This window comes from Epinephelus lanceolatus, chromosome 5 (assembly GCF_041903045.1).
Source record: "Epinephelus lanceolatus isolate andai-2023 chromosome 5, ASM4190304v1, whole genome shotgun sequence".
NCBI classification, from domain to species: domain Eukaryota; kingdom Metazoa; phylum Chordata; class Actinopteri; order Perciformes; family Serranidae; genus Epinephelus; species Epinephelus lanceolatus.
The window spans coordinates 13,537,902-13,565,333 of NC_135738.1; the positions used below are offsets into that span (position 1 = coordinate 13,537,902).

At 41.6% G+C, this 27,432-nt stretch overlaps 2 protein-coding genes across 2 annotated transcripts; both read left to right on the top strand.

Annotated features, from left to right (window-relative positions):
• Positions 1–309: 309 nt before the first annotated feature.
• Positions 310–5,312, top strand: LOC144463446 (DNA polymerase III PolC-type-like). The gene is made up of 3 exons (XM_078167728.1): positions 310–577; positions 2,083–2,125; positions 3,590–5,312. The coding sequence occupies exons 2-3, from the start codon at positions 2,083–2,085 to the stop codon at positions 4,144–4,146; spliced, it is 600 nt and encodes a 199-aa protein (XP_078023854.1). The 5' UTR covers positions 310–577; the 3' UTR covers positions 4,147–5,312.
• Positions 5,313–6,775: 1,463 nt separating this feature from the next.
• On the top strand, positions 6,776–26,686 carry LOC144463447 (DNA polymerase III subunit epsilon-like). The gene is made up of 4 exons (XM_078167729.1): positions 6,776–7,061; positions 7,239–7,618; positions 12,944–12,986; positions 25,822–26,686. The coding sequence occupies exons 3-4, from the start codon at positions 12,944–12,946 to the stop codon at positions 26,379–26,381; spliced, it is 603 nt and encodes a 200-aa protein (XP_078023855.1). The 5' UTR covers positions 6,776–7,061; positions 7,239–7,618; the 3' UTR covers positions 26,382–26,686.
• Positions 26,687–27,432: the final 746 nt, after the last annotated feature.

Genomic DNA, 27,432 nt, shown 5'->3' on the forward strand with positions numbered 1-27,432 from the left:
CTCTAGTCACTAGAAAACACATTCATTCGATAGTTGTGCCGTATGATTACAAGAACTGTTTACCTGTTACTTCTTTTCATGATAAAAACACAATATACAAAATTCAGGAAGGCCTAGCAGCACATACAGATTAAATAGAAGTGCTATAAATACATATGAGGAACATAAAATGGGAGAAAGTTTAACTTTTCTGAGTGGTTATGAGAAGTTATGACAGTTCCTCTTTCTGCTGCGGAGAGGAAAGTGTGTCCCAAAGCTTGCTGCTGTGCTTACCCCCTACACAGAGTGGCATGACTTTTTCCATTTAAAAATGTGTGGGTGAAGTTTTCCTTTAATAACCTGAAATCAGCATATGAGTGTTGCTGTGAGTTCCTGTGCTGAGGGCTGCTGTAGACTGTCCAGCTTTACCAAACAGGAGGACATGAAGTTTGAGGCACCGCCCCCCTGCTGCCTCCTCAGTTCTGCACCTCCTCAGCCGAGGATATAAAGACGCTTGTTTCTGTTCCTTTGAGTTACCGCTGGTTTCACACCATCACCTGTAACACAACTCAGCTGACAGCTCGTCACACTGTCCACGGTGAGTTCAGACTTTTCCTCCTTTATCAGCTCGTTATGTTCACACAGTAACTTTGAGAGACAGACTTGGCAGGGTGTCGGTGACTGCTTGTGTAGCGGTGCAAAGTGAAAGAAAAGGCTCACACCAGATTAACTGTGTTTTGGTATGTGGGTTTCATAAAGTCATATAGTTATTGATAACTTTGGGAAACATTGTGCAGTAATCCAACTTCCTCTCTGTCCTTCTCTCTGTCTCACAACAAGCAGCTTCATCATCACCTGAAGCGCTCAGGTGTTCTGTTAGGTGATTGTAGAGCAGGGAAATCTTTAAACGTCGACATGTTTAAATCCCTCGCTTCACCATTTCCGGTGAAGATATTTTCCTCAGCTAATATGTAGGCATCTGTCTGTCAACAACAGAAAAATGCTTGAAAATGGCTAAAATGCGACCAACCACCAATATTTTTGTTTTTTTTTTTCTTCTAATTTTTGGTATGACTAAGTCATGGTATGGTATGCTGTACTCAGTGGGTATGGACTAGTATATATATATATATTTATACACACATATATAGTACATGTGTATATATATATATATATATGTATGTATATGTATATATATATATATATATATATATATATATATATATATATATATATATGTATATGTATCTTTGCGTGGCGATGTTATGAGATTTTAAAAATGTACCCTTTGATGTTTGAAAGTTAAAACTAAAAGTTGAATCTAAAATGCCTTTTTTAAGGATTTGGTTTGTGCAAATGGTTGTTTTTGGCAACATTTTAAAGTGATGAAATGTAGTTTTGATGAAATATTTAAGCTTAGTTTTGGTTGTGTTTCCTGGCAGAAGCATGACGTGTTCAAGAATTGTTGGAAATTTGATAATCGAGTGTTTCTGGTCGATGATAAATGGTGTAATTTTGGAATTTTTTAGAAAAAAATGCCTTTCAAACCTGTCAGCAGGTTTTAGGGTTCAGATGTTATTTAAAATGAATACAAGATACAACCATTTGAAGAAGGATGTCCGTCCTCTTCGTCAAAATGAAAACGTCCCTCCCTAGTGCTTGAATAATTATGAGACATCCCTTCCCTGTTGTGCACCAACCCCTCCCCCCTCATTAATAACAAACAGTCCCTAACCACTTTAAAGATGAGTATGTACTTGCTGTCCCTCTACGGAAAACACACGTTTCATATTGTGACATTTACTGTGAACTTAATGCAGTACAGTCAACAGCAGGTTATTACCAGGAACTTTCAGCTTTGGTTTGAAGGTTTGGGTCACTGATTAACAAAACCCTGACCCGTGCATCACTACGCCACACACGTCTACTGGGTTGGTGATTGAGAGGGATTGCTTCTGTATGAATCTATACATTGTTTAGCTTTAAACGCCATCTTAAACTGTGAAAGCTAATATTATATTAAGTGCACTGTCAGACGTATCAGACATGACTGTAGGATGTGTAAGTTCATGTTCAGATTTCTGTCTCTTTAAATCTTTGCAGATGTCGAACATTGTTTTCTTTGACCTGGAGACCACTGGATTAGGTAAGATTACCTTTATGTCTGTTTGTCTGCTTATCAATACTTTTACCCCTTTTTGGCAGTCATGGCTTGGCTTGGTTTGGTTTGGTTTGGTTTTGTTTGGTATTCTGAAAATAAAAATGGGAAGAAAGTGCAAAGAGTTGTTGGTTATGCACCAGAGTCCCGTCAAAGAGATAGTTTGGGTCATTTGAAGAAAGGTTTAATGAGGTACTTATCCACAGTCAGTGTATTACATGCAGTGGATGTCGGTCGGCACGCCCCCAGTTTGGAGAAGCAGGCTGTGAGTACCGTCACAGAAGCTAAGCAATGTGCTGCAGCAGCAAAATGTATTTTAGCCACAGAAATAAATACATAAAATAAATATCAGTACAAATTTCACTGCTTTTCTTTGCTGTCACACGGCAATTTTCGAATGGGGAACTGAGGCGGTTATATCACTCTGTGTTATTACTCAGAGTACTGTTTGCAGAGGACACGCTAAATGGACCTGGGTCTAGGCACCATGTCTGTGGGGTTACTTTTAGTTCCAAAGGTACCATACCAAAAGTGTTTGGTGGAAACAGGGCTTAAGAACCCCTCAGGCTTCTTTAAATCAATATATTTATATTAATAATGGATAAAGTGCCCTGGCTGTTGAGTATGTGTGTCAAAATTACCCTTCCTGTCAAAACCACATCTTTAAAGGACTGAAACCAGATGTTGAGAGAACGGATTACATTGTTACTTTGAAGTGTCTGAGTGAGTGGTTTCGACTTTGTGTTAAACGACTCATAAGTTTCTATAAAAAGAAGCATTACCGTCACACTGTTGGCAGGATGTCACAACAGAAAACTTTTTTATGTTTAATTAGTATGCGTATGCAGTGGCTGTCCAAAAGATATGTCACACTAGCTGCATTTCATTAGTCATTCAACATGCCCTCGCTGACTTCCGCTCAGCACTTGGCCTCTGGGTAATCCCCGCCGCCATCTTAAGTGCCGTTCCATTTGTCTGAAAACCTGAAGTGAACTTGGTGAGATCAACCCTCAGAGAGCTGAGGGAGCAGGTGCACAACAATGGTCGCTCCAGAGGTGTATACTACCCACAATGCATGGCAGTTATGTATTTGATGCAAGAAAATACATCCATGGTCAGGTGGCAGGAATGGATATCAAAGTCTGGTTGTGCCACCAAAGTAGAAGATGCAGAAAATTGGAAAAATATAATAATAATAATAATAATAATAATAATAATAATAATAATAATAATAATAATAACAATAATTAAAAAAAGAAAGTTGTCTTAGCACAAAGTATGGAAATGGGGGAAATAGCTGACCAAAGATAAATAAAACAAAACTCAGCCATCGCAGCTAAGAAATCGTCCTGCACATACGCTTGTTTTATAATTTTGAACATTGAAACATATATTTATTTATATTTTCTTTTTCTTTATTCCTCTTTAAATCCATTCCTTTTCGACTTTCAGATCCAGGGTGTCATATCATCCAGTTGTCAGCCGTCTGTGGAGAGAGAGAATTTAACGCCTACATCCTGCCCCGTCGCCCCATCTCTCCAAGAGCCACAGAGCTGACAGGCCTTACCCAGAGCAGAGGCACACTGTATCGCCACTGGACTCCTCTGGACACTGTCTTTCTTTATGATGCTCTCAAGGACTTCATTGACTTTCTGAGATACTGCCGCCCCCGACGCTGCAAACGCCCGCACCGCCGCCCTGTTCTGCTGGCAGCCCACAATGCAAAGGAGTTTGATGCACCCATACTCGCCAGAGTGTTGCAAAAGTGCTCTCTCTGGGAGGACTTCCAGCAGGTGGTGTCTGGGTTTGTGGACACCTTGCTGCTAAGCAGGAACCTCTACGATCTGCACAGTTATTCTCTGAAGTCTCTGGCTAAGCACTTCTTGCACAGATACTATGACGCCCATGATGGATTGGAGGATGCCAGAATATTGCAGGAGCTGTTCGACGTTTGGGATCCCGACAGAGAGGACATCTGGGAAGTTACCTTCCCGACCAGTGAATTTTAAAAAAGCTACAGGGGGAAAAAAAAATTGGCCATGAAAACAAAATATTTCATTTAAAAATTAACCTTTGCTTTGCTTTGTTTTATTCTCATCATGTACCCTTGTGATAGGACACAAATAATGCAGGTTAGACCCCAAATTCACAGATTTGTAATGTTCATACTGAATAATTTGTATTATTTAGTTTCGTTTTATGTTCTGTAACGAGTCATACACACAAAAGTTGTTCTCTTGTCTTTGCGGTAAATTGCAGCAGTTTTCCCACAATAATTAAACTTCTGTGTGATTGTTCAACACAACTTGGTATTTTTTAATTATTTGAATCAAGTTTTAGTAATAATACAGAGAGAAATCTCTCTCCTCAGCAGAGCAGCATGCAATGCAGCTGCAAGGCCGTGTTTGTCATGATCCTGGGTTTCTGTATATATTCTGTTATCCTGTAGACCCTTTTAGGGCCGATGCCACAATGATGTCAGTTTGTTAGCTGGAGGCAAAACACAACTCTCCACCACAGGGCTGTAGGCTATAAAGGAGTCTTAAAATGTCGTCTTGTTGTGTTATTGAGAGCCAGAATAGAAGGAGTCATGGCTCAAAACTTAAATTTTATCACATACCAGACGCCACATGTCCACCTCATCAGAAACTAGGGAGGTATTAAGAGGAATGTTGGATTTCTCTGTAACACTAACTTTTTAGTGCATTAGCTAACATTAGCTTCAATAGCAAAACAAACCGGAGGAAACCGTTCAAGTGTTGTCCTCCTTTGTAAGATTGGCAGAGTAATCAACCACAAAGCTTCCTGTGACTAGGGTGACCATATTTTGATTTCCAAAAAAGAGGACACTCGGCCGGCCATGACATAGCCTACTTAAATGATGCTCGCAGTTTACTCAAAGATGCCTTATAATTTTAATATATTTAAAATTTATATGTATGGATAGAAAATTCAGTTATATTACAAAATAATATCTCTCAAAGACAGAAATTCAGATAGGCCCCAATAGGGGACACATACACACACTAGAGTGTGGCAATCTGAGCCCGACGGTACCCGACAGGTCGGGTCGGGTTTGGTCAAAAATGTAGCTATAAATTGTAATCGGGCTCGGGTCGGATTCGGTCAGCTTTCAGTGAAAATGTAGTGTAAAAATAAATAAAATCCTATTGTCTGTCCTGTTTATTTCTTGGGCACTGTTATTTACGTGACAACACCTGAACATAACACACACAGACACATTGGCTGTTTGTTTCTACCTCTCTCCTCTCTGGAAGTCTCGGACCTCCAGCCTCCCGCCTCCGCCTTGATTAAACGCTGAAAATAAAATAAAAGAGGGAGACAGGTTTTTCCTATTTTATCTTATTTTGTTTTATTTCTCTCTCTCCTCTCGCTGGAAGCGTCGGACCTCCCGCCTCCCGCTCCTGCCTCAAACACGGGGGTCTCCCTCTCCGCAGCTGAGCACCCACAGCGCACGCCCGGCCTGTTAAATAGCCTGTAACCACTGTGTGACACAAACTCAGTGCTTTGGTCATTAAATAATGTCGGGCTCAGTTCGGGTTCAGACAGAAATATGCTGCCTGTGCCGCGCTCTAACACACACACACACAAACACACGGAAAACCGGACATTATCATCAGTTTATAAAAGACCCCCGGACGCCCCGGATGGGACGTGAAAAGTGAACATGTCCGGGCAAAAGAGAACGTTTGGTCAGCCTACCTGTGACATCATCCATCCACTGAGTGAGAGCATACGGGTTGGCCAGTCTGGTTGGTCAGTGTTAATTTATTCAAGTTACACTCAGTCCCGGAGAGTGAGTGGGAACTGCCCATTGGTTCGACATCCCATTGTTCCGACCATATTAAACTCATTGTTCCGAAGTCCGTTCCGAAATCATCATGATGCCCTGTGGTTAAGGTCTGGTTAGGTTTAGGCACAAAAACCACTTGGTTAGGGTCAGGAAAAGATCATGGTGTGGGTTAAAATGAAAAAGAAAGTGACAAACTCATAAGCTGTGAGCCTGCTCCACCTCAAGCCGGTTGCGGCGCACCATATGTCCGCCGCGAGCCGTTCAGCACCGCGGACAGTCGGACTAATGGGATGTCGAACCAATGGGCTGTCAAACCAATGACATGGACCCGAGTGAGTGACCTGACATGGTGCGTCCAAAAACTCAGTCTGACGCTCTACACTGAAGTGAGAGCTCTGTTGGTCGAAGAAACGGAGCGTTATATTTCTATATGAATTAACCAACGGTTAAGTTAATCACATAATCACTCCACTCGGCGCTCTGCTGCTCCGTCTCTCCAGACAGAGTGTCCAGAGTACGCTCTGCCACTCCGAGAGTGCGGTGCTCTGAATAACTGAATGGTACATTCAGACAGCACTCTGAATTCATGAACAGTCCAGTTTGTGCCAGAGTACACCCTGACACTAAGAATGAGTATTTCTGAATGCACCACTCACATCATCTTCCTCCATTGTCTAAAACAAACCAACAGAAGTTGCTAGCTAGCACTAGCTAATGTTTGTGAAGAACTGTTTTGCCTCCAGCTAAGCCCCGCCCACCAGAAACATCATACAGTTTACTAACAGTAAAAGGGTCAATAGGTTTTGTTTTGGAGTTTTTGGCTTGTGTTCCTTGTTCCAAGTTATTCGTTCATGGTTAATCTGTTTCCTGTTATATTTTGTAGATTTTCTCCTCATGTGTCGTGTCTGGTTTTACTTCCTGTCTCTGTGTTTTCCCGCCTGTTTCCTGTCACACCTGTCTTGTTTGTCCTTCCCTGTTCCCAGAGTCTTTCCGTGACACCTGTTCTGTATTAGTCTTGTCTGCTCCACCCTAGTGTTCCCCTCCACACCCTTGTTGTCAGCCAGTCCACATTTCCCCCCTGTTGCCCATGTCCTCCTCCTGCTCCACCAGGTATATTTGTCTAATTTTTATCTCATGCTTAATAAGTCAAAATCATCTAACTTGTAACATTTCAGTGAGGTATAGAGTTGCTTGTAACATGTAAAAAAAAAAAAATAATAAGCCAATGGAACAAATGAAAATATGCATAATTATCTTGTTTCAATAAATATTTTTCACTTGTTCCAGAGGCAGCTTTTTAAACCTACATCGTGATGAAGGGGGTAAACACAGCTGTGAAGGTGACCACACACTGTGACACTCCATGACAGTGGCATGACTTTTTCCATTTAAAAATGTGTGGGTGAAGTTTTCCTTTAATAACCTGAAATCAGCATATGAGTGTTGCTGTGAGTTCCTGTGCTGAGGGCTGCTGTAGACTGTCCAGCTTTACCAAAGAGGAGGACATGAAGTTTGAGGCACCGCCCCCCTGCTGCCTCCTCAGTTCTGACTCTGCACCTCCTCAGCCGAGGATACAAAGATGCTTGTTTCTGTTCCTTTGAGTCACACCTGACTTCACAGCAACACCTGTAACACAACTCAGCTGACAGCTCGTCACACTGTCCACGGTGAGTTCAGACTTTTCCTCCTTTATCAGCTCATTATGTTCAAAGTAACTTTGAGAGACAGACTTGGCAGGGTGTCGGTGACTGCTTGTGTAGCGGTGCAAAGTGAAAGAAAAGGCTCACACCAGATTAACTGTGTTTTGGTGTTTTGGTGTTCGGGTTTCATAAAGTCATATATAGTTATTGATAACTTTGGGAAACATTGTGCAATAATCCAACTTCCATCTTCCTCTCTGTCCTTCTCTCTGTCTCACAACAAGCAGCTTCATCATCACCTGAAGCGCTCAGGTGTTCTGTTAGGTGATTGTAGAGCAGGGAAATCTTTAAACGTCGACATGTTTAAATCCCTCGCTTCACCATTTCCGGTGAAGATATTTTCCTCAGCTAATATGTAGGCCTAACACCATGTACTGCCATAGACCTACCAGCAACATCTATCTATCTATCCATCCATCTATCTATCTATCTATCTATCTATCTAATTTTCATATATATACATATATATATATATATATATATATATATATATGTATAAAAATATCTGCTGGGCTATAACAACAGTTTGACACCAGTCTATCACCGGCCAACCAGGAAACTTCATCAAACGCCCGGGCAGGGACCCGAGACCCGGTATTAAACAACCCAAGGCAAGTTTAATCAAGACCGTGATAATAGTAAGCTCCACCATTATCGGCGTTACTTTTTAAAGTTTCGGTTTCATGTATCATCATTCTAAAGCCTCTCTCCTGTAGAACTAGTCTGACTAGTCAGACTAGCCTCTCTCCTGCCTCTTCCCTGCTCTCTGCAGGAGAGAGGCTGTAGAATGATGATACATGAAACCGAAACTCTGTAGTTCTACAGTCAGCCTCTCTCCTGCAGAGAGCAGGGAAGAGGCAGGAGAGAGGCTGTAGAACTACAGAGTTTCGGTGTTTTGGTGTGCGGGTTTCATAAAGTCATATATAGTTATTGATAACTTTGGGAAACATTGTGCAATAATCCAACTTCCTCTCTGTCCTTCTCTCTGTCTCACAACAAGCAGCTTCATCATCACCTGAAGCGCTCAGGTGTTCTGTTAGGTGATTGAAGAGCAGGGAAATCTTTAAACGTCGACATGTTTAAATCCCTCGAGTCACCATTTCCTCAGCTAATATGTAGGCCTAACACCATGTACTGCCATAGACCTACCAGCAACATCTATCTATCTATCCATCTATCTATCTATCTAATTTTCATATATATACATATATATATATATATATATATATATATATATATATATGTATATATATATATATATGTATATATATATATATGTGTGTATATATATATATATATATATACAGTACAGGCCAAAAGTTTGGACACACCTTCTCATTCAATGTGTTTTCTTTATTTTCATGACTATTTACATTGTAGATTCTCACTGAAGGCATCAAAACTATGAATGAACACATGTGGAGTTATGTACTTAACAAAAAAAGGTGAAATAACTGAAAACATGTTTTATATTCTAGTTTCTTCAAAATAGCCACCCTTTGCTCTGATTACTGCTTTGCACACTCTTGGCATTCTCTCCATGAGCTTCAAGAGGTAGTCACCTGAAATGGTTTTCCAACAGTCTTGAAGGAGTTCCCAGAGGTGTTTAGCACTTGTTGGCCCCTTTGCCTTCACTCTGCGGTCCAGCTCACCCCAAACCATCTCGATTGGGTTCAGGTCCGGTGACTGTGGAGGCCAGGTCATCTGCCGCAGCACTCCATCACTCTCCTTCTTGGTCAAATAGCCCTTACACAGCCTGGAGGTGTGTTTGGGGTCATTGTTCTGTTGAAAAATAAATGATCGTCCAACTAAACGCAAACCGGATGGGATGGCATGTCGCTGCAGGATGCTGTGGTAGCCATGCTGGTTCAGTGTGCCTTCAATTTTGAATAAATCCCCAACAGTGTCACCAGCAAAACACCCCCACACCATCACACCTCCTCCTCCATGCTTCACAGTGGGAACCAGGCATGTGGAATCCATCCGTTCACCTTTTCTGCGTCTCACAAAGACACGGCGGTTGGAACCAAAGATCTCAAATTTGGACTCATCAGACCAAAGCACAGATTTCCACTGGTCTAATGTCCATTCCTTGTGTTTCTTGGCCCAAACAAATCTCTTCTGCTTGTTGCCTCTCCTTAGCAGTGGTTTCCTAGCAGCTATTTGACCATGAAGGTCTGATTCGCGCAGTCTCCTCTTAACAGTTGTTCTAGAGATGGGTCTGCTGCTAGAACTCTGTGTGGCATTCATCTGGTCTCTGATCTGAGCTGCTGTTAACTTGCGATTTCTGAGGCTGGTGACTCGGATGAACTTATCCTCAGAAGCAGAGGTGACTCTTGGTCTTCCTTTCCTGGGCCGGTCCTCATGTGTGCCAGTTTCGCTGTAGTGCTTGATGGTTTTTGCGACTCCACTTGGGGACACATTTAAAGTTTTTGCAATTTTCCGGACTGACTGACCTTCATTTCTTAAAGTAATGATGGCCACTGGTTTTTCTTTAGTTAGCTGATTGGTTCTTGCCATAATATGAATTTTAACAGTTGTCCAATAGGGCTGTCGGCTGTGTATTAACCTGACTTCTGCACAACACAACTGATGGTCCCAACCCCATTGATAAAGCAAGAAATTCCACTAATTAACCCTGATAAGGCACACCTGTGAAGTGGAAACCATTTCAGGTGACTACCTCTTGAAGCTCATGGAGAGAATGCCAAGAGTGTGCAAAGCAGTAATCAGAGCAAAGGGTGGCTATTTTGAAGAAACTAGAATATAAAACATGTTTTCAGTTATTTCACCTTTTTTTGTTAAGTACATAACTCCACATATGTTCATTCATAGTTTTGATGCCTTCAGTGAGAGTCTACAATGTAAATAGTCATGAAAATAAAGAAAATGCATTGAATGAGAAGGTGTGTCCAAACTTTTGGCCTGTATTGTATATATATATATATATATATATATATGTATACATATATATAAAAATATCTGCTGGGCTATAACGACAGTTTGACACCAGTCTATCACCGGCCAACCAGGAAACTTCATCAAACGCCCAGGCAGGGACCCGAGACCCGGTATTAAACAACCCAAGGCAAGTTTAATCAAGACCGTAATAATAGTAAGCTCCACCATTATCGGCGTTACTTTTTAAAGTTTCGGTTTCATGTATCATCATTCTACAGCCTCTCTCCTGTAGAACTAGTCTGACTAGTCAGACTAGCCTCTCTCCTGCCTCTTCCCTGCTCTCTGCAGGAGAGAGGCTGACTGTAGAACTACAGAGTTTCGGTTTCATGTATCATCATTCTACAGCCTCTCTCCTGCAGAGAGCAGGGAAGAGGCAGGAGAGAGGCTAGTCTGACTAGTCATGAAACCGAAACTGTAGTTCTATAGCCTCTCTCCTGTAGAGAGAGGCTATAGAACTAGTCAGACTACAATTTCGGTTTAGTGTAGAACTGTAGAACTAGTGATGATACATGAAACCAGAGTTCCGCTTATACATACATATATATATATATATATATATATATATATATATATATATATATATATATATATGTATACATATATATGTATATATATATATATATATATATATATGTATATGTGTGTGTGTGTATACGCTTGTTACTGTGAGTAAGTGCGATATAACCTCTGCCAGCCAAGCCAATACTTTATCAAAACATGTGATCAGCATGTAGAAAGCCATATTTCAATCTGCTCTGTCGTTGAAATATGATTCTCTCATTCAGCGCTATTATGATTTACGATCGCGGTCAACACAAGCACATCGTGCTCGCGAGGCTAACAGCAAAGTGTTGAAGACAAACTAAAATGAAAGCTGTCTGTATATAGGCTAACACTTTATCTGAACATGTACCTGAGGCAGCGACCTGCAGACAGTGAGTGTCCTCAGCAGAGGAGGGACAGAGAGCAGGATGAATGACTGATACTGATGTTTGTCTTCATGCTGAGATAACGTGACTTTCTTCACTCAGTGTTGTGATGTCAGGAGGAATATTTATATTCCAGTGAAATATTATTGGGTTTTAAATAGTGACTTTGTTGGTGTAAACATGGCTGTTGCTGCCATGGACTGTATAAAACTATATCCTGTGTAACTGACCTATAAGGAAAGCATCAGGAGGTGAAGTGTGTGCACGTGTGTGTGTGGAGAAGAGGAGAGAGCGAGATGCTGGTAGAGAGATAGTGTGTGTTATTAGATACTGTTAATGTCACTTATTATGCTTCTGTGCATTGACAGCTCTCTTTTAGTCTGTTTCTGCATCATGTTGAGGAGGGCCATACCTGTGTATGTATATAAATATATTTATGTATGCTCACAGCTAAAAATGTGGCCCATTGACATGATCTGGTTTTGAAATGCGGCCCAGTTGAAATACTAATTGAATAATCCTGCTGTAGTTTGTTTGTTAGCTTTCTAACAACACATCAAAAATAATTGTCAGCCAGTCTTATTCAGTGAATCAGTTTATCATTAGGCTTAATATTTAAGATTGTCTGCTTATAAATACATAAACCTGGTTGTTCTGTATTTAAAACACATTGGGTTTATTAGTACTATTAAATAAATCACATTATTACTTATTATACTCATTATTATTACTTGAGCTTGTTTTATTTATTCATTTCACAGATAGTTATACATCCTTAGTCCTTAAATTAAACTCATTGCGGACGTGGACTTAAAATCATTGTTTTATTTTATGGCCTTGCTGCCCTGGCTTTTGGCCTTCGTGCCCTCAGAAAATTGACAACACGAAAGGCCAAGTGGCCTTGCCCCTAAAATGATGAAATTCCAGGTAGTTCTGTTATCTCACACCTTGGAGCAGCAGGAAAGGGAGGAAGTGTGTGTGTGTGTGTGTGTGTGTGTGTTAGACAGAGACAGAGAAAGAGAGATTACCCCCTCTGGTGCTGTTGGGAACAATGGGGAGGGGTCATCACTCTCAGTGGGATTCGGCGATGTGTTCATTCAAGCCAAGGTCACAGAGTCTCACTCTGGGACATTTTAACCTTTCTAAACAGACCTGCTGACAACACACACACAAACACACACACACACACACACACACACACACACACATTACGCCACACACGTCTACTGGGTTGGTGATTGAGAGGGATTGCTTCTGTATGAATCTATACATTGTTTAGCTTTAAAAGCCATCTTAAACCGTGAAAGCTTATATTATATTCAGTGCACTGTCAGACGTATCAGACGTGACTGTAGGATGTGTAAGTTCATGTTCAGATTTCTGTCTCTTTAAATCTTTGCAGATGTCGAACATTGTTTTCTTTGACCTGGAGACCACTGGATTAGGTAAGATTACCTTTATGTCTGTTTGTCTGCTTATCAATACTTTTACCCCTTTTCGGCAGTCATGGCTTGGCTTGGCTTGGCTTGGTTTGGTTTGGCCCGTCAGCCCAGCGCAGCAGGTGCAGTAAGAGCCTGTTGTCTGCAGCTTGTAGTGTAAGATCAGGGCCCGTATTCACAAAGATTCTCAGAGTCCTCTCAGAGAGCTCCTAACTTAGCCTAAAAATTCCTAGCAAGGAATCTTAGCTTAAGAGTGATTCAGGAAGTTTCTGAGAGCAACTCTGAGCAAGGAGGGGACAGAAACTTTTATCTTAGTGAGGAGGTGTGGTTGACCCCGTTGCTAGGTATGACGCAGTCCTCTAAAAGCTGTGATTGGTTGTTACAAAAAGAAGAAAAAAAAGCACTCCTAGTAATGAATGGACAGTGAAATGAACCGATTATAGAACTTTGACTGTATTAAGAAATGTGTAATCGTGAAAATAATTTTATGTCATGATGATGAAACTCAGCAAAATTAAATTAATTGTTACACAGCTTCAAAATGTTTGAACGCACCTCATTCACATGCCGATTACTATATTGATTTGCTTATTGTTATGTTTACTCATCATGCTGGTAATTTTACTACTTAATCTATTTGACATTAATGGTGGACGCAGACTCAGCTGTCAGCAATTACTGTGATTGCTGGCCTCCTTGTAAAAAGCGCTTTGATTTGGCAGAATGACGAAAACAACGAATGAAATGGAGAGAAAAGAACGAGAAAGCAGAACTGGACAGAAGAGCAGTGCCTGCTGTTGGCACAGCTCGTGGAGGAGAACAACGGAGTTTTAAGATGGAAATTCAGTCCCGGGATCACAGCACAAGAGAAGAGGCAGACTTGGGAGCGTATTTCCCGACAAATCAATGCGTCGTTCCCTCTCCTTTTATGCACAAGCGATGAGTGTGAGAAGCGCTGGTACGTGCTGCAATCCAAAGCGGGCGTTATTGCGTTACTACACTGGGTGGGAAAAGTAAGCTCATCCCTGATGAGGTCAACCACAAACGTTATCCCTGCACTATCAATCCGGTAGCGTCTTATTAAATCACTGTCGTTCAATATACATAGAATATCTCTCCTTCCTCTCTGTCTTTCCACCATCTTCTCTGTTTAAGACACTCTTAGGCTTCTTAAAAGTCCTCCTCTCTCCTCTTAACAGTTTTTCACCTTAGGAGCTCTCTTAAGGCCTAAGATGCTTTGTGAATAACTTTTATCTTACCAAGGGAAAATTCTAAGAAAAATCTTAGAATTTGAGGAATTCTAATATTTTTCTTAGAATGACGTCACTAAGAGCTACTTTTAGTCTTAGGATTCTTTGTGAATACGGGCCCAGATATACACTGGTAGAAGTTAGTTAAGTTTGAAACATCTGTTGAAAATTAAGATGCCTGTTTTATGTTGTATTGTGCATTTACACATTTCATATCAACCCCCCCTCCTTGAAGATCTGCATATTTATTTGAACGCAACAGCGACAAAAAAGCCTTTCTCTATATGGCTATTTAGCGTAGCCTGGCTCGGGTCAGACGGACAGCGGAAGTCAGCAAACCAGAATACGGCACCCGAGGCGGAAATAAGTCTGCACGCCCGCAGTGGCCCGCAGTCATTAAACAACAGAAGAAGAAGGAGCCATGTTTACTGTTTATGGAGAGTGTAAGCGGTACGCAGCGGGCATTGCAGATCATATAACAGGTTAGTTGTACTTTTTATGTCATGGTGGATAACAAAGGAGCACCACCTAAAAGAAAAAGAACAGAAGAAGGCTAAACAGTGATAGGGCTCGAGCCAAAACATGTGTAAACCTTGGTCGGGCATTCACCAAGTGGAGAGAGCTGAGAGAACTGAAAGGCTTTAAAACTGATCCCGAGTTGGCCCTTTTCCTAATCAACAGGTATGTAATTTTTGTCTTTATTTAGAGAATATGCCACAACTTGTTAGACGTTGTTTCACTTCAATATATGACGACATGGAAGTTATAAGCAAGCTAAATGTAACATCTGAGGTTTGAGGATTTCGTCCCTGCTTTTTGCGGATGACGTGGTCCTCCTAGCTCCATCGAGCAGTGACCTCCAGCTCTCGCTGGGGCGGTTCGCAGCCAAGTGTGAAGTGGCTGGGATGAGAATCAGCACCTCCAAGTCTGAGGCCATGGTCCGCAGCCGGAAAAGGGTGGATTGCCCACTCCAGGTCAGGGGGGAGGTCCTTCCTCAGGTGGAGGAGTTTAAGTATCTCGGGATCTTGTTCACGAGTGAGGGTAGGATGGAGCGGAAGATTGACAGGCGGATTGGGGCGGCATCAGCAGTGATGCAGGTGCTTAATCCGTCCGTTGTGGTGGGAGCTTAGCCAGAAAGCGAAGCTCTCGATTTACCGGTCGATCTACGTTCCAACCCTCACCTATGGTCACGAGCTCTGGGTAGTGACCGAAAGAATGAGATCGCGAGTACAAGCGGCCGAAATGAGTTTCCTCCGCAGGGTGGCTGGGCTCAGCCTTAGGGATAGGGTGAGGAGCTCAGACATCCGGGAGGGACTCGGAGTAGAGCCGCTGCTCCTCCACATCGAGAGGAGCCAGTTGAGGTGGTTCGGGCATCTGGTAAGGATGCCTTCCGTACGCCTCCCTTGGGAGGTGTTTCGGGCGTGTCCAACCGGGAGGAGACCTCAGGGCCGCCCCAGAACACGCTGGAGGGACTACATCACCCGGCTGGCCTGGGAACGCCTCGGGGTTCCCGCGGAAGAGCTGACGGAGGTGGCTGGGGAGAGGACTGTCTGGGCTTCTTTGCTGAGGCTGCTGCCCCCGCGACCCAGACCCAGATAAGCGGAGGATGACGAGTACGAGTACGAGTAAATGTAACATTAGCTGATGTGAACCGCTTTTGTCTAGCAACGTTACAACAAATGCCACAAAATTATCTGTGACTGTGACCATGAACACAAATATACATATAACTAGCTTGCTCGACACCGTCACAACAAACTGTTTCATAAGTTGAAGGCTTTACAGTTACATATAACGTTAGCTTACTAACAATAAGAAAGTTTTCTGCCACAACATTTAGCCTAACGTCACATATTACACTAATAGGTGTATATACATACCTCGTTGCTCTGCATCCTGTAAAGTGCTGTTTTTGAAAAAGAAAATGCAGTTGGTTGAAGTGTGTAACCGAAGTGTTAATCCTCTCGCTCTCCAAAACAAATGCATGCGGTAATTGCCGGTTGCAGTCGAGTGAAGCCGAACGCCTGCCGTAGCCGGAATTTTACGACACCAGGCTGTGGGTGTCATACCGCTTCGACGAAAGGGGGGTGCTATAATCAACGAAAACGAAAAGTTCTGCACAGCTGCTTTAACTATGTAATAGGTATCGACCGATATGGGTTTTTTAGGACCGATACCGATACTGATTATTAGTAGTCAAGGAAACCGATAACCGATATTTAGAACCGATATTCATTTGCAGTAAAAATTAAAATTTTGGTGTCAAAATTTAGAATAACACACCTGGGATTAGACTGAATACAACAGTATACTGTTTGTTTTTGCACACTGAAAATCTGTGATAAAAAGACCTTAAACTTTTGTAGAATAACACAAACTCTGACGCAAATCTTGGTTGAAGTGGCTGGTTGTTTTATTATATAAAAAACAAAAAGTGCAGAGATCTCTTAAAGTTCACTGAAAATGAAATGGCTCCCTGATTTTTTTTATAAGATCAAAGTAAAACTGAACTGCACAGTACTGAAATTTGAGTCTTGGCAATAAGTTAAATTATCTAAAAACAAAACATTCAGGGATCTTCTAGCAGCATTTATAAAAGTTCACTGAAATAAATACCAGTGAATTAATAATGTCTTATGTTCTCTATCAGGTACATCTGATCGAGCCTGATTAAGTGCAAACCAATAAAGAGGGTGGCATGAACAGGAACCTTGGCTCACTTAATTTATTGATAGCTTTAGTAGTTATTACTTTTCAGATTTTTTTTTTTACATCAAATAGCATAATTAGTTTATAAATAAAGATTAAACTTTCAGTGGTTACCAGATTTATTTTTATTAGAATAATTTGTAATTACATGCATTTAATATACCAGTCACATTTCATGTTGTCAGCAAAATGAGTACTTTTACTTTAATGCCAAGTAAATTTGATTGATATTCTTCTATACTTTTTAAATGCATGTCTAAATGGAATAATGAAGCCTACAAAACAACTTCACATCAGTTGCTGAAGGTAGCGTGCATGTACACAGACACACAATGCACTGAAGTAAACTTCTACATGTCCGTTAGCTTTAGCAGCCGATGTGAAGTAGTTTTAGACGACATTATTGTTTCCAATGGCTGCCCATTGCGACTCGCGAGCAACCGCGTGAGGGGGAACAGACACTGAGATACAGTATGAAGATGGCGTGTTTATCAAGCATCAACAGTAGTGTCTTTAAAACTTCAGCACAGAGGATTTCTTACTGCAACTTCGACATTTTCTGATGCCTTATCTTCTAACATCACTCTGCTGCTTCACGAAGCAGTCCTCTCTCCCCTCCTCTCTCGCTGTGCCGCTGCAGCGCTGCCTGCATCTACCTTTAGTGTTGATTGGCTGTCACTCACTTGTGCCGTGTAGCCAATCAGTGGGGGCTGTAGGCGGGACATTTGTTACACAGCACAGAGTGGAGACTTCAGGCAGACAGGCAGAGAGAGACGGCTGCATGAGAGCCAAAGGAGCGCGTTTTAATTAAAATAAACATATTATAATTAAAATAAACGTATTTTGTCGGTTATCGGTGGAAAAAACGGCCGATGCCGATTATCATAAAATGCTGAATATCGGCCGATATTATCGGCAGTGCCGATTATTGATCGATCCCTACTATGTAATCCAATGTTTTTGAAGCTACCTGATGTGTTGGGACCTAGAGTTCAACTATGTACTCAGTGTGATCTGATGTGCGTTGGAGTTTAGAGTTCAAATGTGTACTCGGTGTTAAAACCTGTGATGAAACCTGGCTCAAACATAATGGTGGGAGAAACGGGGGCGTTCCAGCAGAGTCTCATGATCAGGAGACCCTGGCCTGGAAAAATACACCAATAAGATCTGACTCAGCGGAAAGTGGAAAAACATGCCACCATTATGTTTGGGCTTAAAAGGGCTGGGTTAAAGAAAAGAGGTGGAGATTCAGCAGAATCTCCATGAGCATAAAAGGGAGCACACACAGAGTGAAACTTCAGTCTTGTTCCGGAGCCTGAATAATGAGTTGTGTGTGTTGTTGCTTGTGAACACATTAAACTTGGTTGCACCTGATTCCACTTGTCTCCAGTGCTTTGTCCTGAGTTCCAGCCATCTGATCTTAAGATACTTAGTTGAACTAGAAGACAAACCAAACAAAAAGTTGAAGGCGAGGTCGGGAGCCATCTGGCCCAATTCCAGGCACCGATTTCCGCTTCGTCAAGCTCTTCATCATCATCTCACTGTGGCTGTTTCTGCTTTTACTCTTCCTCCCTGCCGCACCATTAGCCTTGCCTTTATTGAAGAAAAGCTGCTAACAAAGTTCCACTAATTCAGTGATGAACACATTTCATTTCCTGTAGAGTCTTCACAATAAAAGTCCCCCATTATTTTGTTATTTTGTTACTTTTATTGTGAAGCAACAAAATAAAGAAATGTTAAGTTTTCGAGCAGCAACTTAACACAACTTCTGCAGATATCTAGAGTAAAAACAGGACACAGAAGAGAAACTAAACTCTACAGACGTACTGAGAGCTGAACACACAGTGACTTTTCAAAACGCCTTTCTCTCTGGTCTTCTGCAGACATGGGGGAGTAAAGTTTTGCAACACACACAGATTGTTTAGGGGGAAGCAGGTGGGGCATCAGTGGTTGGCTGCAGTTGGCGAGACATCACCACTACCTGCTTGAGGGCAGGTGGCCCAGCTTTTGGACATGCTCTGAAAAAGGTCCATCGCTGTACCCTTTTTATTTACCTTATCTGACAAAAGTTGGTGTTATAATATACACCTTTTTAAACAATATTTATTAATATTTTTATATTCATTATTTTATTGAGCTCAAAGGTTCATATTTGATCTTCTAATGGGTACTGAACTGTGCTGAAATCTACTATTGTGTAGACAGCATGACTAAAATGGTCTTATTTTTATCCCCTATTATTTTAACTCAGTGCACAGTTTGGCGTGGAATCAACTGACAAACTGTCACAAGTTAAAAGCAGTAAACTGGTGAAGTGTCAAAAATCGGTGCCTGGAAGTGGGCCTGTAGGCTCCCGACCTTGAACCTCTTGTCTCTTGTCAGTTGTTCTCAGATGTCGATTTGGTACCTTAGGCTCAGCTGGCAAATACTTAAAGAAACACTGGAAACAGGCAAAATCCGATGCAATCAAGTTTAATGTGTTAACAGGCTTTAACACATACAACTTAGCGAGTCAGACTCCGGAGTGTGACTGAAAACCTGCTCTCAGAACCCTGGCTTATATGCTGGTGGAGATTCAAATGAGTCTCCACCTTTTTTTGCTAATCTCTCCCTCTTAAGTCCAATTCTATTGGTGGAAAACCTTTCTTTGTGTCCAATTCTGATTGGGCCCATTTTTAATGGTGTAATGCAGCCTGGAATTTCCCAAGTTTTCTTCCCTTAGGTCTGGTCTCGCTTTCACTCTATTTTTAAAAAACATGTGTATTTTAGGGACTTTTCTATACAGTCCTCAGTGCTCTCAGTCTTATGCAAGGTGAACCTTTAGAGTGCAATCTGTGAATGTGTGTATGTATTACAGCATTTGAGTATGTTTAACAAGACACAGTGTGTTCTTTCAGTAGGTGCATACAACATGATTACATAGTCTGGTGCTATGGTGCTATGAGTACTTTGACACATACAGCAATGTTTTATCATATTTAAATGTAGATCAAAGAACTTTATAATGCCTTATACATAAAAACATGATTATATGAGTTTCTTAATCAATGTATACATCTTAACCTTACTGTTTGATTTGTTGGCACAAACTTTTACACTACACTGGCTAAATTGTGTACCAGTATGGCTACATGACAATTCAGCTAATAGTCTGAAGGCTCCACCTGTTTACAGTCACATCAGCTGGAGTCTTAAGAGTGTGATTCAGTTTCTGTAATTATTGGTTTCTAATCTCACATGTGCATCTGCATCTGTTCATGAATGTTTGACGTTTAGTGGGTTAGGGTAGAGCATCACTTGGCTGGCATTGCACGTCAAACCAATATGATGACAACCCAGAGGACGCCTGTGACTAACCACACACAAACCAGATATGCTCTTCCTGTCGGTGTCACAGGATGCAACTGCTTTATGACAGATTTCTAGGAGAGATGCATTATGCAATTGTATTATCAAACACGTTATACAAAAGACTGGATTATTGCAATAAATTCCACTGACTCATTCACAAGTCAAAAATGTGTTTTATCTGAAAGAAACATGCAATATTTACATCTAAGATAATAGAAAAATAGTAATAATATTATTCCTCACTATATGAAGTGACTGATAACAAGATCTGTATAATGGATTGTAAAGAAATTCTCGCTATGACAAACGGTCGCGGAGAAAATCCAGAGTGAAGGTGTGAATATGGACGCACTATGCGTCGTTCGGGCGCCCTCTATAGGGCACAGGCATAACATCCATGGCGCAGCTCGCTGAGATACGATATAAAAATATCTTTGCACGAGTGCCCTTGCCCACAGTATTTTACTCAATATGCGCAAAACCAAAGGTAAAACTAAATGTTGAAATAGCAGTAATACCACATTCATTCAAAAAATGACACAAGGGATGGAAAAGGGGGATGGCAGTTTTAGAAGGGGGATGATTTTGACCGTTTTTATTTCAAGGGGGATGCCATCCCCCCTTATCCCCCCTCAACTCGAGTACTGCACATATGTAATGGAATTATTTAGGCCTCTGTGATCAATACCACAAAGCCGAAAGAATGTGATGTGAAGTATGTTTTATGTCTTGTCAGGATGTCATAAGCTGTTTGTGCCTTACTTGTTCACGGACATGACAAGATAAGTTGGCCCCATATTGCTCTGTCATTCGGTAAAGTTCAGTTCGGAAACACTTTATTTCTGTTTCCATTGTGAAAAGTTGTGGATGGTACCAATGGGACCGTTCCATACCGTCCCCGTTTTTGGTCCCCCCTCTGTTGGGGTACCTAGCACACAGATCTGGTACTAAAAGGTGGAGCTGTGAACACTGCAGTCTGATTGGTCAATAGAGGACGGTCACTCTGCTTGGGGCTGAGTTGTGGCTGGTTTTGATGCTCATGTAACCACTGTTCATACTGTGGAGAGTTTTATTAGTAAACTGTACAGTGTTTCCGCTACATTCATTCAGTAGCGGTGTCACGCTCCTGCTAAATTATTGCCGCCACTGCTGCTCCTTCAAAACATTTATTTTATATTCGGCCGAATATTGCAAAAAAACACACATTTGGTATTCGGTGGAATAAGTGAAAAGCAAGGCCGAATAATAGCGGCATGGTTTGATAACGCAATCAAACAGCGTGCGGTGATGGACGGAGTAAAATGTCACCAGTGTGGCGATATTTTATTCTGTCCGTCACAGACACAGACAGGACGTATTCCTGTCAAATACGGCGGCGCATCATAATGGCTTACCGGTGACGGACAAGTCTGGCTCCAGGTGAATAACTTGTTGTCATGACTGCCCAAAAGTACCTGAAGTACAGCACACAGTATGTAGTGTGTCAGAGGAGAAACGAGCCGTTCACATTTGTCTCTTTGTGGCAGGTAACGGCCCACAAACCTCATCGCACTTTAGGGACTGTTCTTTACTTATGAAGGGACTGTTCTTTACTTGTCAGGGGAGGATGGTGGCTGGTTGATTTTTATTTTATTTATTTATTTTATTTTGATCCCCCCTATGTTAATCACTTATTGATGCTGTTTTTGAAGTATGAATAAGTCAATAAGTAATTTATTCCATTGAAATATCATTGATGTATTATAGAAAAATGATTTATCTATTTGTAAATGACAAAAGGCACATCTGCCTAATTGTTGCTGTGGTATCCTGATACTACTCAGAAGGAGGGCTGTAGTCTGAGAAAACAACTTAATTCACTGGGCCGACTGCCGGCGACTTTTATGGTAAAACGTTAACTTGTAATGTTACTCAATGCATGAGTTGACGAGGTGAATCCATCAACACACCTTACATTTCAATATGACAACTTTGACCGTTGCTTCAGTTTTTATATGACATACACTTTTCGTAATGAGTGGATCATCAAGAGCTTAAAAATATACATTCATTTTGAGCGGGTTATGTGAACCCTATATATTGTAATCCTCACTCAGAGGGAAAAAAAAGCATAGTGGAGCATCCTTCCTGTGGGCTCTGGCAACATTAAACCCCTGAGATTGCCTAAATGCACAAACCCACTATTTTCAAATATCCCATGGAGAGAGACTCTCACTGCAGCCTGTTCTATTTTGTACTGAAAATGTCGGTGTGCAGCCTCGTTCTGTGGACGATAAACGAGGTGCAGACTGATGAGCGAGGAAATACAGTAGGCCCGTTTCCACCGCAGGAACTTCGGGGTAATTTTACGGGGCTTGGGCCATTGGTGCGTGTCTCCACTGCAGGAACCACCCCCGAAGGACAGAGTTCCAGAACTTTTACAGGGGTTAAACAAGTCCCTTCCTCGGAGTAGGTACTCAGAACGGCCCCGAAACACTCCTGGCTGGGGCTTGGGGATTACTTGGTGCTCACTGGATATACTCAAGAGGGGGGGGGGGGGGGGGGGGGGATGTGATGTCAACAGAAAGCAACAAAATAGCCGGCATTTTTAAAACTCAGCAGACGAGGGTTAGCTCATTCATAGCTTCCACCGCCATGTAAACAAACTCAATAACTGATCCGTGAAAAAAACTATTTTTTCCAGCGGATATCTTAGGAACAACGTGCTTGAGCTAGCAAAGCAGTTTTGTGTTGCTGTGTGGTATTTATTCAGTTTTGGGAAATCACGATGTCTAGAAAGCATCAGTGGCTGCAGCTGACAGGGACAGCTAACAGCAGCAGCAAAGCTAACTTCAGGACGTCATCTGTTAAAAGCCTCCCGTTGTTGGATATGACATAACTACTACAGTTAGCTCAATCATGTTGTAATTAAGACATCCGCTGGAAAAAATATTTTTTCCCCGGGCCACTTCGTGAGTTATTACAGACACCGCTATCGGCTAACAGCTAACGGTGTCCCTACGTCAAAATGGTCGCACAACGATTACGTCACATCCAGAGTCCGGTAACTTTAAAGGAACCTTCCTCCAACTCCGCTCTCTCAGTGGAGACACGGCGGTTGAGAGGGCCGAGCAAGAGGATGTTCCTGTAGTAGTTCCTGCCCCTTAAATAGTACCAGGAACTTCTTCAGTGGAAACGAGCCTAGTGAAGGCTGGACGGAGCAGTGAGTGACAACAACCCCGCCCACATTTAAGAGGACTGTTTGTGGTGGAAACTCTAGGGTCTAGGTACCATGTCTGAAGGGTTACTGTTGGTTCCAAAGGTACCATACTGAAAGTGTTTGGTGGAAATTGAGCTTTTGTTCACCAGCTGATCGTTAAAACTGTCTGCTGTTTGGTGCTGAGCAGGTGGTGTACAGTTACCTTTCAGAGCTTTAACACTGACAACAGCTGCCTGCTGTGGCAGACAACAACACTATGAGAGCAGAGAGACTCAAAACTGTAAAACTGGTTAAAAAACAACAAGAAAGCGAAACTGTTTGCGGAGGAAACGCTAAATGGACCGAGGGTCTAGGCACCATGTCTGTGGGGTTACTTTTAGTTCCAGAGGTACCATACCAAAAGTGTTTGGTGGAAACAGGGCTTAAGAACCCCTCAGGCTTCTTTAAATCAATATATTTATATTAATAATGGATAAAGTGCCCTGGCTGTTGAGTATGTGTGTCAAAATTACCCTTCCTGTCAAAACCAAAAGGACTGAAACCAGATGTTGAGAGAACGGATTACATTGTTACTTTGAAGTGTCTGAGTGAGTGGTTTTGACTTTGTGTTAAACGACTTATACGTTTCTGTAAAAAGAAGCATTACGGTCACACTGTTGGCAGGATGTCACAACAGAAAACTTTTTTATGTTTAATTAGTATGTGTATGCAGTGGCTGTCCAAAAGATATGACACTAGCTGCATTTCATTAGTCATTCAACATGCCCTCACTGACTTCTGCTCAGCACTTGGCCTCTGGGTAATCCCCGCCGCCATCTTAAGTGCCGTTCCATTTGTCTGAAAACCTGAAGTGAACTTGGTGAGATCAACCCTCGGAGAGCTGAGGGAGCAGGTGCACAACAATGGTCGCTCCAGAGGTGTATACTACCCACAATGCATGGCAGTTATGTATTTGATGCAAGAAAATACATCCATGGTCAGGTGGCAGCAATGGATATTAAGGTGACCAGATTTCTGAGATGAAAATCGGGGACATTTTCAGTGTGGTTGTGAAAAATCGTTAAATATTATCATTATGAAATAAAAAATGGGGACAAGTACTTTTTCATGTATTTTGACCAGCTTTTATTACACAAAAGGTTGCAATCAAACAAATGAGTGACATCACCAACCATCCATCCAATGAGGAAGACAAAAATATCTTAATCTTATTAGCTTGAGTTAGGATGAATTTTTTTCGTCAAAGGTTTCTACTCATACCTGAATACTGAACTGATATTTATGACACAAAAGGTGGCAATCAAAAAAATGGGTGACATCACCGTGATCCCCTCATTCATCCACCTCCGTAGCCTCCGCCTCAGGAGCCTGGGTAGAATAAGAGCAGAGGAGAACATGAGAAAAACTGCAAGAACAGAGCCAACAGTAAGTGAACAGTTTCTTAAAGAAATAACATCAGTTTTGGTAATATACTTCATCATTCGTCATTGTGCTCTTTATATGCTCTATGTAATTGCCTCTGTTTGAAATGTGCTACATCAGAGGTTCCTAAACCTTTCAGACCATGTACCACTATGTACCAAACCAAATTTCCAAAGTGCAACTTTCTACTGCAAATATTTTTTCATACAATAAAAATAACTCTATCACCCATGCAACAGCATCAGCAAGGCTGAACAACATCAACAAAATGCTACTAAAATCGAAGAATAGCCTACATTTATAAAGTGTCAAGTCAAGTCTACTGCCAGCTCACACAAAATAAATAAGTTCATACACAACATACCATTTAACGCGGCCACTGGTTTCCTTTTCTCCTTTTCTCTCCTTTTTGCCGCCTCTAGATTATTGTTGCTGTTGATGCTGATAACGTCTGCATGTCATACGACGTCTTCTCTGGCTATGTGTTTACTGACTACCGTAATAACTGGTGTTTCAGTCTACACGCATTTGTCCCCCATTCAATGTGTAAATCGGGGACATCTGGTCACCGTAATGTATATCAAAGTCTGGTTGTGCCACCAAAGTAGAAGATGCAGAAAATTGGAAAAATACAAAAATAATAATAATAATAATAATAATAATACTTATTATCATTATTATTATTATTATTATTATTACAATAATTAAAAAAAAGAAAGTTGTCTTAGCACAAAGTATGGAAATGGGGGAAATAGCTGACCAAAGATTAAAAAAAAAAACCTCAGCCATCGCAGCTAAGAAATCGTCCTGCACATACGCTTGTTTTATAATTCTAAACATTGAAACATATATTTATTTATATTTTCTTTTTCTTTATTCCTCTTTAAATCCATCCCTTCTCTACTTTCAGATCCAGGGTGTCATATCATCCAATTGTCAGCCATCTGTGGAGAGAGAGAATTTAACGCCTACATCCTGCCCCGTCGCCCCATCTCTCCAAGAGCCTCAGAGCTGACAGGCCTTACCCAGAGCAGAGGCACACTGTATCGCCACGGGACTCCTCTGGACACTGTCTTTCTTTATGATGCTCTCAATGACTTCATTAACTTTCTGAGCTCCTGCCGTCCCCGACGCCGCACACACCCGCACCGCCGCCGCCCTGTTCTGCTGGCGGCCCACAATGCGACGAGGTTTGATGCACCCATACTCGCCAGAGTGCTTCAAAGGTGCTCCCTCTGGGAGGACTTCCAGCAGGTGGTGTCTGGGTTTGTGGACACCTTGCCGCTAAGCAGGAACCTCTACGATCTGCACAGGTATTCTCTGGAGTTTCTGGTTGAGTACTTCCTGCACAAGGACTATGACGCCCATGATGGATTGGAGGATGCCAGAATATTGCAGGAGCTGTTCGACTTGTGGGATCCCAACAGATGGGACGTCTGGGAAGTTACCTTCCCGACCAATGAATTTTAAAAAAGCTACAGGGGGAAAAAAAAATTGGCCATGAAAACAAAATATTTCATTTAAAAATTAACCTTTGCTTTGCTTTGTTGTTTGTTTTATTCTCATCATGTACCCTTGTGATAGGACACAAATAATGCAGGTTAGACCCCAAATTCACAGATTTGTAATGTTCATACTGAATAATTTGTATTATTTAGTTTCGTCTTATGTTCTGTAACGAGTCATACACACAAAAGTTGTTCTCTTGTCTTTGCGGTAAATTGCAGCACAGTTTTCCCACAATAATTAAACTTCTGTGTGATTGTTCAACACAACTTGGTATTTTTTAATTATTTGAATCAAGTTTCAGTAATAATACAGAGAGAAATCTCTCTCCTTAGCAGAGCAGCATGCAATGCAGCTGCAAGGCCGTGCTTGTCATGATCCTGGGTTTCTGTATATATTCTGTTATCCTGTAGACCCTTTTAGGGCCGACGCCACAATGATGTCAGTTTGTTAGCTGGAGGCAAAACACAACTCTCCACCACAGGGCTGTAGGCTATAAAGGAGTCTTAAAATGTTGTCTTGTTGTGTTATTGGGAGCCAGAATAGAAGGAGTCATGGCTCAAAACTTTTATCACATACCAGACGTCACTGTCCGTCAAGAAAAACAAAGACAACTATGGTTAAATGTGATAAGACGAAGGACTGGACGGAGGCCATCATCAAAAATGCTCACATGTGCAGCCACACTTCATATCAGGTTAGGGAAAAAGTATTTACTGTTGTAGGGATGAATAACGTTATGTGTATTAAGGGTTATCATGTCCACCTCATCAGAAACTGGGGAGGTATTAAGAGGAATGTTGGATTTCTCTGTAACACTAACTCTTTAGCACATTAGCTAACATTAGCTTTGAAGGAAACCATTCAAGTGTCGTCCTCCTTTGTAAGATTGGCATAGTAATCAACCACAAAGCTTCCTGTGACATCATCCATCCACTGAGTGAGAGCATACGGGTCAGCCAGTCTGGTCCTGTTGGTCAGTGTTAATTTATTCAAGTTACACTCACAGTCCCGG